This window comes from Protopterus annectens, chromosome 1.part1 (assembly GCF_019279795.1).
Source record: "Protopterus annectens isolate FY-2018-M chromosome 1.part1, PAN1.0, whole genome shotgun sequence".
NCBI lineage: Eukaryota > Metazoa > Chordata > Ceratodontiformes > Protopteridae > Protopterus > Protopterus annectens.
In genome coordinates, this window is record NC_056726.1 from 219047414 (window position 1) to 219060944 (window position 13531).

Genomic DNA, 13531 nt, shown 5'->3' on the forward strand with positions numbered 1-13531 from the left:
GCATCGGCTTAGTGACTGTCCATTGTTAAGGTTAATACTGCAGGCCTTAATTCATTCTCAGTGCTAGAGTGGATGAAATGTTTACATTTAAACAAACATACTTGTGATTTTTTGTCACTGATTTGAACAGTTTGCATTTTTTATTCATTTTGTCATTTATTTAACAGTTTTGACAAAGGCAGCATAATGTGTGCTTTTATTTCTGTTTTTGCAACTGTTTAAAACAAGTTTACACATTTTATTGGATGTCTTAGAGGGCATGTTCAGTACTGGAGTGTATTTAAACAGTATGTTGCATAACTATATTTCTGAAGCAATTAAAAACACTTAAACTTAAGCTGGCATTCCATTATTCTGGCTACTGTTCGTGTTGGTGTGATCTATCTATCTGTCTATCTATCTATCTATCTATCTATCTATCTATCTATCTATCTATCTATCTATCTGTTTGTCTGTCTATCTATATATCTGTCTATCTGTCTATCTGTCTATCTATCTATCTATCTATCTATCTATCTATCTATCTATCTGTATGTCTGTCTATCTGTCTATCTGTCTATCTATCTAGCTATATATCTGTTTGTCTGTCTATCTATATATCTGTCTGTCTGTCTCTCTGTCTATCTACTTTCTTTTTTCCTTCCTTACTTACTGTACTCATTTCTTGGGACTCACTTTAAGTATTTTATTTCTTCATTATTTTCTGAGAGTCCAGAAATAAAAGAAGCCTGTGAGATAAAATGCTCAACTGTGTAATTGTTAAAATATCTGTATACTATTTTCACTATTGAACGTCAGTTTCTGCAGTCAAAAAATGAAAACAGTTTGCATAGAGTAGTACTGGATTTTCAATAAAAGAAACAAGCTATGACTAAGACAATATTGCATTTTGATTTCTTTTAACAGTTTGCTGGCTGATATAAGAAATTTTGCTAAACATTGGGAACAGTGGGTTGCTTCATCACTAGAAAATCTTCCTGATGCACTTTCAGAAAAGAAAATCCCTATTGCTCGAAGATTTGTTTCTTCTTTGAAGCGTCAGACATCATTCTTACATCTTGCACAAGTAAGTTGTAGACATTTAGCAGTGGTAATCTTTTCATTTTTGGATCACATAGCATTGTCACCTAAATTTTCATGGTTTAGTAAGTCTTACTAAAGTGAAAGAATTGGCTTTGTGGTTAAGCTCTTTACCTCACAGATACAAGGTACAGTGTGAATTTATTTTTTTTTTATTGGTTAGGCTTGTAGCAGCCTATAGACTGAGAACCTAGTATTTACACATGAGCCTGAGACTTCAAAAAGAACCCCAGTTTTCATGGTAAAAGCTTGAATAAAAAAGAGAATATTTACATGATTCAGTCAAGTTCAGAGAAACATTAGCTGCAGTGTATAAAGACTTTATTAATGGCTAATTTGCATGTCCCTGAATCACCCTTGACTACACATTGTGGGGTAAGTACTAGTATCCCATGCTTCACATTCAAGGACAGGCTTTCACACACACACACAGTAACATACCTTTTAACTGTCCCTGAGCTGATAGCATGTCCCAGATATCTATTTTTAGTTTATTTTCTCATACACACATACACACACACACACACACACACACACACACACACACACACACACACACACACACACACACACACTCATGCATACACCTCTCTCTACCCAATCTTACTCACAGACACACTCACCCATTCATCTATACACATACATGCACAGACACATACACACAAACCTACCCTATCCTTTCACTAATCCCTCCTACTGTGACCTCTTAGGCAGACAGACATTCACACAGATACCTACACAAGCAGCCCCATGCACACAGACATACACACTCCTGCCAACACTGTCTATTACATTTCCTGGAATCTACCTGTACCATGATGGGTAAACTTTGGGCTGTGCTTATTAACGTGAGTGGCTATGAGTGGCTATGTGGCTGAACAATTCTCTGAATAACTTGACTGTCTCAGTGCATTACTGCAACTAGTTCTGGCAGAGAACAAAAACTAAATGTTTACCAGGAGGTGTACACCTTCAGTACACCCTACAGTATCCTTTCTTAATAGGCCTAGATGTTATTTTCATTTTTGTAAGCTGCATTAATTTTGCATAATATGTTTCTGTCTGAATTATCTTATTTAAGTCACCGAAATTTCATAAAATGATATGACAAACCAAAATGAATAACAGCTTTACTACTAACAAAAGGTGAACATTTTTATTTAAAACCTCTGTATTTCCCTTTATTTAAATATTTATCATTGTCTGTTTCTTGCCTTGTCATTACAGTCTAGATAATATTTTTAATTCTATGTTTTGTTTTGTTTTAATAATGGATTGAGAGAATAAATGTTCCCTTGCATGTAAATACCAAATGTTGACTGAAGCAAACTTCTCAAGCAGCTATTTGTACATGTAAGCAAACCTTTAATAATGCCATTTTGTTTATAAAACGGTACATCTTAGATTTTTGGAGTAATACTACATTTTAGACATTACTCTTTTATAATGTATAAGTTGCTGATCAGGTCTCACCACACACAGGTATGGTGGCATACATAATATGCTGACTACAGTTGTGCAGATATTTAAAATAACTGTAGTGATATCCATTCATAATGGATAATGGAAGTGTTAAGGATTATTCCATTCATAAAATATTCGTAAGCGACATAGAAGTTACTTACATTATAGCAGTAAGTAAAAACAAAACCACCTGTATTATTCTGCTTGGTTATCAGAGCTCTAATGTAAATGCTAAATTTGGGATTTTCACTAAACATTTTTTTTTTCTGTTAATGTTTGGGTACCTGTGTCAGTGTTGCAATTGTGATTTGATTAAGATGTTAAAAATAGCAGCAGTGATGTAGAAAAACTGCCTCATAAACAAATTAAAGCCTCTCTGACAATGACTGATCCTAAGAAGAGGCATGAATTGTCCAGAAAATAAAGAAATAAGAAAAACAGACTTACTTTTCAGGTTCTCGTTGGCAGTAAAACAGTCATACTATCCTTTATCAGTACTGAATATATAAATATATTTATAAAAATGCAATCTGTAGAAAAGTAAATTAGATCAAACATGCATTGTTTTTTTTCTTAACAGAGTTTCTTACCTACCAGCTCAAGTTGGAAAGACAAGTGGCTCTGGATATGCTGTGCTTGTGTAATATTGGTGTGTAATCTTATATATTGCTGTACTCTGGCAGTTTAGTACAAAAGATTAAGGTTGTGAGACCCTAATGAACTTCATTCTGTTGTAGTACATTGATTCCCTCAGTCGCCATTTACTTACAGTATGGGTCTGAGTATGCATACCTCTCAACCTCTCAACACAAGAAATATGGAGAAAGCCAGAAAAAGACTGGGGGACAATGGTCCAAAAATAGGGATAGATTTTAAATATTGCTCCTATAAACGTAGCTGCTAGAATAACAGATTTTACGTTATTATATATTCTCTGAAGGATATGAAGTCGGAAACTCAAATGTCTCTCATTATTTATTATTTAGTGACTTCAATCCTCAATGATTTGACAGAAAACCACACATTTTATGAGGAGCAGACCAAAATACGAGGCAAAAATTTGGACATTCTAAGGAAGTCTGGACAGCTGAGAGGTAAGTGAGTAGGCCATTTCAATAGATAGTACTTCCAGATCATCCCTGAAAATAGGCTTGTGCCTACTAGGTGTCCCCAACTAACAAATAAAACTAATAATAAATAAATAAAATGAATGTCTGAACCATAAATGCACCTTTATTCAGGTAAGGGCTTGAGGAAGATGTTCATCCCAGTGTCCTCATTTTCAACTAATGAAGTGGAGCAATCTAAATGAATGTGAGACTGAAGTTTTGAGTAATGTCACTGACTGTCCTGCTTTCCAGCATGTGGCCTGAATGCTGATAGATGTATTAATTAATAAAAATGATAATCCCAGCGAAACAACAAAATTGCAAACACACCAAAGGTGAATGAACGCCAGGAATACAGGATACTGTGCTGGAAACACTTAATTTATTGACATAAAAAATTAAGTGTTTCCAGCACAGTATCCTGTATTCCTGGCATTCATTCACCTTTGGTGTGTTTGCAATTTAGATGTATTAATTAACAAACCCATATCAGTAGCTAAACTGCTAGCTAAAGCAATTGGATCATAAATGTCAGTCAAGCTGTGTCACTTTACCCTTGCAGAAAACATGCTGCCTTAAATGAAAATTGTATCTTGAATTACGCTGTAGAGCCAATTGATGTATTAAACACATTTCAGAATATTTACCCTTAATTGTTGTGAAACGTAGGGGCCTATAATTTTGGAGTAGTGACCTACTACATTTTTAAAACTTGGAATTGTTGTAGATATTTCCCCTGAACTGTGTACAAATATATTTTCAGCACACTGTTAAACAGTTCAAGATCAAGAGAATCTCTTCAGTTCCTAGAGAAGTATCTTTCCTAATTCAGTTTAAGGACTGAGTCACCATTTCCTTAGTAAAGGTAGGACATCCTTCAAATAACAATTTTGAGTATATTTGGGTACTTTAGCCTTGTTCTAACTTTAATTATTCCTTTGTGTAGGATATTTTCTTACCAACCCTGCAATTCTCCTTTTTGTTTTATACAGTGGATATAAAAAGTTTACACACCCCTGTTAAAATGCCAGATTTTTGTGATATAAAAAAATGAGACCACAATAAATCATTTCAAAACTTTTCACACCGTTAATGTGATCTATAACCTGTACAATTCAATTGAAAAACAACAGGGGAAAAATAAAAAAAATAAAAAAGTACATTATGCTGGTTGCATAAGTATGCACACCCTTAAAACTAATACTTTGTTGTGTGTGCATACCCTTAAACTAATACTTTGTTGAAGCACCTTTTGATTTAATTATAGCATTTAGTCTTCTTGGGTAGGAATCTATTAGCTTAGCACATCTGAACTTGTCAATATTTGCCCACTCTTCCTTGCAATAGCACTTCAAATCTGTCAGTTTGTGAGGACACCTCTTGTGCACAGCCCTCTTCAGGTCACCTCACAGATTTTCTATTGGATTTAGGTCTGGGCTCTGGCTGGGCCATTACAGAACTTCAATTTTTGTCTGGTGAAGCCATTCTTTTGTTGATTTGGATGTATTGGATGTGTGCTTGGGGTCATTGTCATATTGAAAGATGACATTCCTCTTCATCTTCAGCTTTCTACCAGATGCCTGAAGGCTTTGGACCAAAAGTGACTGGTATTTGGAACTGTTCATAATTCCCTCCACCTTGACTAAAGCCCTAGTTCCAGCTGAAGAAAAGCAACCCCAAAACATGATACTGTCACCACCATGTTTCACTGTGGGGATGGTGTTCTTTTGGTGATGCAAAGTGTTGTTTTTGTGCTAAATGTACCTTTTGGAATTGTGGCCAAAAAGTTCAACCTTAGTCTCATCAGACCATAATATATTTTCCCACATGTTTTTAGGAGACGTATTTGTTTGCAAATTTTAGCTGGGCCTGGATGTTTTTCTGTGGAATAAAAGGCTTCCATCTTGCAATCCTAATCCATAGTCCATACATATGGAGAATATGAGAGATTGTTGTCACATGTAGTACACAACCAGTACTCGCCAGAAATTCCTGCAGCTCCTTCAGTGTTGCTGTACATTTCTTGGCAGCCTCCCTGACCAGTTTTTGTCTTGACAGTTCTTTGCAACGTCACTGTTGTCCCATATTTTCTCCACTTTTTGATGACTGTCTTCACTGTGTTCCATGGTATAGCCAATGCTGTGGAAAATTTTTTGTACCCTTCTACTGACTGATGCCTTTCAACAATGAGATCCCTTTGATGCTTTGTAAGCTCTCTGCGAACCATGGCTTTTGCTGTTGCAGGCAACTGAGTAAATATCAAGAAAATCCTACTAGGACAGCTGAACTTTATTTGGGGTTAATCAGAGTCTCTTTAATTGATGGCAGGTGTGTACCCAAGAAGACTGAATGCTGTAATTAAATCAAAAGGCGCTTCAACAAAGTATTAGTTTAAGGGTGTGCACACACAATAATTTAAGGGTATGCACACTTATGCAACCAGCGTATTGTGCGCTTTTTATTTTTTTATATTTTTCCCCCTAACAGATTTCTTTGTTTTTCAATTGAATTGTACAGGTTATAGGTCACATTAAAGGTGGTAAAAGTTTTGAAGTGAATCATTATGGTCTCATTTTTTATATCACAATAATCTGGCATTTTAACAGGGGTGTGTAAACTTTTTATATCCACTGTATATCTTAATTAGATTAGTCCATTCATTTATCCACAACCCCTTTTCCCATTTTGCACATGGGGTCGGGGTGTCAGTGCCAGAGCTTAATTAATTATGTTAATATTCCAACAAAACAGAAACTTACATTTAGAAGAATTACTTGAAAAATCTGAACTAGTTTCACTCACTGCAGTTGCTAACATAATTTCAGAGATGAATAGCCAGCATCAGTCTCTTCATTTTCTTCGAATCAAATCATTTTGATAATTTCCCTACATACTTTTGTTTAATCAACCTTACTAAAATTATGTCTGTTAGACCTTACTGATGGCACCTTCTTACAACATTTAATACTAAACCAAATTGATGAGTGGTCTGATATCCCTAGTGATGGCCCTAATCTTACTTCATCAATTAGTTCCTCATAATTTGTTAATATATTATCTAAGATGTTATGTCCTCTAGCAGGTTCATCATCCAGTTGGGATAAATCTTTCTGACTTAGCAAATCTAAAATTCCTGTACAACAATATGTGGTGAATTCCAGTCTTCCCAATCAACATGAGGCTAAATCCTTGAATGATTTAAAATATTGAGTTATATTATCAATAAATTCCTTATGCCTTTCTTTATTCATAGGGTTTTTTTCTATAACATATAATGAAATGAGCAGACTTATTAAAAGACCTATAACTATCAAATCAGTTATTAGAATTTCTAATATCCTATTATTTAATACTAGTTTAGTTTCCATTGTTTATACTATCAAAAACGTGTCACCTCTACCCAACTCATTTTTCCTTAAGTATTCAAGTTTATTATACCATGAAAAATAAGCATAATTGTATCCCAGCAGTCAGTAGTACGTATAACTGATTGTTTTTCATACAGGGATATAATCTTAAGTTTACTTTTCTTTTTACCGAGATGTCTAGTATTAAATAAATATTCATTCAAAGTTTGACCAGATCCTCTGTAGTTTCTTGTCCATAAACCAGGTGAGGTAAATCTTCTAAAAAAGAAAGCAGGTGGCTTCTAATTTACTTTAAATAGTCACTGACCCATGATGATTTAAGTGGAAATAGAAGAAAAAAGTTGGTATTCCCCTCAACAATTTCCCAGCAAGTCAAAATAGGAATGTTGTAAATAGAATCACCTTCATATAAGTATAATCATTCTAACAAGGAGATGGGAGTGTCTCACTTAAAGTCACTATTTAGTTATTTGTTTCAGGCACTTCTATAATTTTCATTATAGAACTTTTCATATGATTCAGTGGCATATATTAGTGCCACAGTATATTACATAATGAACACATGTCTTACTGTTTACTAATCTCTTGGTATTTCATGTGCAGTCAAAAAGTTTTAATCTGAGCCAAGGTGAATACTACTGTTTTTTTCTTTTCATAAATGAGTGATTCACCTCCATACAGGTTTAAAGTCTCATCAGCACGTCCTTTTTTGAAGATAGAAACTTGGCTGTTGACTACAGTAGAACCTAGACTACACCCCAAAAAAACACTTTTGTAATTCTTCAGTTTGCATTGCCATTGTTTACTTGATCTACTTGTTGAGCCCCATTACTGCGCTTAGTAATATCATTTTCAGTAAACAAGATATTATCCAAACCAGATTTACATACCTTTCTATCATTAGTGAAACACTCTTCCAGAGATGCACCTAAATCATTAGTATGACTAGATTGACATTGTCTTTTAGTACCCTTGTTAGTTACTAATAAATTGTCAGTGTCTGCCCCTGTAGGGGATTTGATTGTCTCTGTACTATAAGTACATTTTAGTGTGATGAATGGATTTGCAATGTTTGAATGGTTTGATGCACTAAAACGTTTATGGAAAGATATACTGACTGGTGGGTTTTTAATGTAGGTACAATGTTAGGAATAAATGGCACAAGAAAACATAGTTGGTGGTGTTGTTACATAAGGCAAAAAGTAAAGTGAGAGGCATAATATGAAGTATTGTGTTTTTAGGAAGATGGTCATGGGGTATATGGTATGAGAATAGACTTACATATTACAGGTTGTACATTTTTAATAGGTTTGTATTGGTACGGTCTAAACCATACTGCTGCATTTTCTGAAGTATGCTTAAGTGATAAACTCAGGGGTTTGGGAGTAATGTCTCTGCCATATACAATAACAAAGTATACAATGTTTGTTGCAAAAAGTTTGTTACTTTTGCATTTCATTTTGCTGACAAGGATATCCCCTTGAAATTTAGCTTAGAGCTAAACACCCCTGCCATAACATCATGAAAGAGTGAATCCACAATGCCTCACTACCTAGATTAGTGTATGGGCTACTATATCTACATGATAAATGCATCAATAGAAGATTTTTACTTCCTGGAAAGACAAGCACTCATCTAGGTCTCGCAGGTGCTACATCTTGCATTTAAAATTTACATTTGTTGATGTAAATGTTCTTTATGTTTCACTGTTGCAGTCATCACATTTTGGTTATACTGCCGGGGTAGCTCTAAGTCGACCCGAATACCAGAGGCTTAGTATTTCTGCATCGGTTGCTATCACTCCAGGACTGATGTCAGGTCATCAGTGGTATAAAATCAGGCAGCCGACACCATTACATCAGTCTTTCTTGCCGAGGAACCAGAAGCAGAAGCAGTTCGCAGGAGTGCTGGTCGGCCGCTACCTGAGTTTTTGTTTCTGAATTGAAGTTGAAGTCTTCTAAAGCTAAGTACCATGTTGGGGATCCTTTTTTCTTGCTCTAACTGATGTCAGAAAAAGTTAACAATTGTCTCGCTTGTGGAAAGCAAATACTACACCAAGACTTCCATTCTTACTGCATTACCTGTTTAGGCCCAGACCATGATGTCCCCCGCTGTCGCTTTTGTGCTTTGTTCAATGCCAGAAATATATACATTGTCAGGGCCTTATTTTAGCTAGATGTTTTGCTCTCAGTCCTCAAATTCTGATATGGCTTCAGTAAGCCATCCGACTACTGATCATCTGAAAAAACGTAAGGATAAAGACAGAGACAGAACACACAAGTCCAAAACTGCTGACAACACTTCTGTTAAGCTAGTCGTCAGTTCTCCGGTCCTCAGTGAGACGCTTTTGCAGCCCCTGATGCCCGCTTCTGTGGATTCGCAGTCCGCTACTGAGACCCTTTCGGAGTCTGGTATGCCATGAGACTCTTCTTTGATTAAGGATCCTGTGGATGTCTCTACCTTGGATGGGTCCGGAGCCGCTGAGCAGGCACCGGCTTCTGAGGAAGTACTTTGCACTACTAATACTTGACACAGACCAATGACTTATTTCACGTCTTCAGTTTTTTCCTAAAACTACTAAGTTTCTAAGGCCCAGGGTACAAGCCACACCCAAAAAAACGACGACCCAAGCTCAGGCACCTGGTTTCTTGCCTCAGTCTCAAATGCTTAAAATGGCAGAAGACCTTATTATGCTTATTAGAGGAAGCCAGGCTACCCCATTCCAAAAGAAAAAAGAGACTTGTCCCCAGTAGTTTTATCTGAACAGGAGTCCGATGACTCTGATGCATCTGAATATGAAGATATGCAACCCCTCTCTGCTTAAGAGGATTCTGATGCAGAGGAATCCATTCCTTCTGCCTCTCCACTTGAGGATTTTTCATTTGGGGAAATGCTACATACTTTAAGGGAGCATTTGCAATGGGAATGTCAGGACTACCCTCAGTCAAAAAAGAGACTCAGGGAATTCTTAGATCTACCACAGCAAAGACCTTGGCCATTCCTCCTGTCTTGGATGTTGTGGATGATGTTTTTATGGAATCCAGTCTGACTCCTGACACCCTTCCTCCTGCTCCCAGGAAACCTGACAGGTATTAGAGAGTCCCTGACTCTCATACATTTCTTTTCAAAAATCCTACTGCTGACCCTGAGGTCATTTCTCAAGGACCTAAAGGAATCAAAGCAACTTCAGGTAAGAGTCCCACCCTCTCAGTTAGGGATTCCCGAACATTAGACAGATGGGGTAAAAAAGTATACACCTCTGCTACTCTTGATGTTAGAGCATTAAATTGTCAGTTCCACATGCTGAAATATCAGCAACATACTGTGGAACTCCTCAAACAAAAAATATCTTCTTTTCCTGTTTGTGCAAAAAACAAAGGATTACAAGAGTTAATGCATTCTGCAAGTCAAGTAACTAAGCACACCTTACAATATGGTTTTGACACCCTAAAAGCATCTTGCAGGACAGCAGTCACTGCTTCTGTCCTTAGAAGGCATGCTTGGCTTAAAGAACAGACTTTGCCAGACCATGTCAAATCCAAATTATTGGATGCACCATTGAACAAAGACAACGTATTTGACACCAAAGCAAAAGATGTCTTTAAAAAGTTGGAAGAAAAAGCTAAGTCTATGCAGACAGTTTTAAAGACTTCTTACAGGTACAGCCACTGAGGTTCAGTAGGCATTGCCCCTCCAAGCACTGGTCCTTTCCTGCCCCCTCCAGGCCAGATCAGTCCAGACCCAGGGGAAGCAGACCCCCCCAGACAACAGCCCCAGGGAATGCAGAGATCTAAGCAATGGAGTTCTGCCTCTTCAAAATCAGGGAGTGCAAAGCCACCCCCTTATGGTAAGAACTCACAATGACTTTACACTTCCACACCCTACCTCTGCCCACCTACTTGTGCCCCTAGAAGGAAAACTCTCCTTCCAAGCAAGCAACTGGGCCACCATTACCAATGACCGATGGGTCCTCAACATAGTGTCCTAGGGATATAAATTTTATTTCCACACTCCACCAACCCCAAAAGGGTTTCCAGATCTTCCTCCAAACCAGTGGGCAGAGGCCAGAAAGCAAGTTCTTTCCCTGCTCTCCATGAGGGCAATGCAGCATGTTCCTGCAGAACAGATAGGCCAAGCTTCCTACTCCAGACTCTTCCTGGTACCCAGAAAAGAGGGCACATGGCACCCCATCCATGATCTAGCCATTCTAAACACCTTTCTGGTGATACCAAAATTCAAAATGCACACCCTCCAGCAGCTTTTACCAGTGCTTTCCAAGGATGCTTGGTTAGCCAGCCTAGACCTAAAAGAGGCTTACCTACACATCCCAATCAGGGAATCATGCAGGAAATATCTATGTTTCAGGGCAGGATCTATGCACTTTCAGTTCTCTGTGCTCCCCTTTGGCTTATCCATTGCTCCCAGAGTTTTCACAAAATGGATCCTGCCATTGCTTTTTGCAGACAAAGAAATATTCAAATTTACCCCTACTTAGATGACTGCCTGATTCAGGCAGACAATCAGGAAAAGCTGCTACAGCACCTAACTTTTGTAAAGGACCTACTGACCCATCTGGGGTATACTGTCAATTAAAATAAATCAAAACTAGTCCACAAACAAAATATTGTATTCCTGGGAGCAAGCCTGGGCACAGCATCCCATATGGCATCCCTTACTCCAGAAAAACAAGCCTACCTGACAGGCTACTTCTCTCAAATAGCCACCAGAACCCAGTTATCTGCAAGGAAAATTCTGCAAGCTCTAGGGTTCATGGCTTCCTGCATCCTACTCATTCCATATGCCAGACTGATTATGAGGAAACTACAATGGTACCTAAAAAGTCTTTGGTGTCAACACTCTCAAGACCTGGAAACTCTCATACCAATGATACCTTGTCTAAGGAAAGATTTTCTTTGGTGGTCAGCAGCATGCAACCACAACAAGGGACTTCCCTTCTCACAACTCCTTGCTGCCTAGACCCTCACCACAGATGTATCAGACTATGCCTGGGGTGCACATCAGGACGACAGGTGCATTCAGGGCCATTGGAGCCCAAATCAAATACATCTGCACATCAACCAAAAAGAGATGCTAGCTGTTCAGCACACCCTGACAGCTTTCAGACCCCCTACTATCCCCTGGGCCTCTACTGATCAAAACAGACAACACCACAGTGATGTGGCATATCAACAAGCAGGGAGGGACTCACTCTTACACTCTCTGCAGGCTTGCCATGACCCTTTGGCACACGGCCTCAGCCATGCAACTACACCTGCTAGCACAATTCCTGCCAGGCTCCCTAAACTCTCTGGCAGACAACTTAAGCAGAAACCTGCTAGACCCACATGAGTGGCAGCTAGACCACAGAACCTTCTCCCTTGTAACCCAGAAATGCGGCATCCCGAAGGTGGACCTCTTTGCCTCCCACTCCAATCATCAGCTCAGCAAATGCTGCACTAGGGAACCTAACAGCAAGGCCTGGAAAGTGGATGCTCTATCCTTCCAGTGGGTGAACCTCTCAGTCTATGAATTTCCCCCTCTACCACTCATTTCAAGGGTACTGCTCAAAATTAGGGAGGAAAAACTGAGGCAATCTTGATTGCCCCAGACTGGCCATGTCAGCACTGGTACCCACTGCTGCGCAGCCTGTCACCCTTGCCACCACGGCACCTACCTCAGATCCCAACACTCCTGACTGAGAGGAATGGAGAATTCATGCATCCCCAATTTCAGACCCTCAGCCTGGCAGCCTGGCTTATTTCCTGACCTCTCCTCAAGCTGCCAGCCTAAGCAAACAAGTCCAAGATGTTATACATGAGGCCAGATGCCCCAAGACTAGAAAATCCTATGCTGACAAGTGGAAAAGGTTTTGCACCTGGATCCAGGCTAAGGGAGTTGGAATGGCACAGCCCTCCCTACCTCTCATCCTGGATTACCTAGCAGACCTACTACACAGGTGTCTGTTCTTCTCTTCTATTAAAATTCATGCCTCTGTCATCTCTGCTCATTACAGCACAGAGCCACCTCTCTTCTCACACCCTCTCATCAAACAGTTCCTAAGAGGGGCTAACAACTTAAAGCCATCCAGAAGAGCTCCTACCCCAGCTTGGGACCTTAACTTTGTTTTGGAAAAGCTCACCCCCCCCCCTTGAACCTGCAGCTACAGCAGAGTTAAAATTCCTCTCTTGGAAGACAGCCTTGCTTATGGCCATCACTTCAGCTAGAAGAGTATCAGAGCTACAAGCACTCATGGCTGTAGAGCCCTTCATCATTTTCCATGCTGACGGGGTCTCCCTCATGACTAACCCATCCTTCATGCCTAAAGTGGTGTCCAGTGTGGCTATCAAACAATGCATTAATTTGCCCACCTTTTTCCCTAACCCACAAAATAAGGGGGAAAGGATTCTGCACTCTCTAGATGTACACAGACAGCTCAGATTCTATCTGGACAGGACTAAATCTTTTAGAAAAAATGATTAATTGCTTGTCAGCTTCGCAGCAGGGGCAGAG

General features: G+C 38.8%; 1 protein-coding gene across 1 annotated transcript in view; it reads left to right on the forward strand.

Moving 5' to 3' along the window:
• Positions 1-13531, forward strand: part of RFX6 (regulatory factor X6) — a 707859-nt gene that overhangs the window by 289056 nt on the left and 405272 nt on the right. The window contains exon 4 of the mRNA XM_044074222.1: positions 907-1066. Coding sequence (XP_043930157.1) covers positions 907-1066 — 160 coding nt within the window. The remainder of the gene's footprint in view (positions 1-906; positions 1067-13531) is intronic.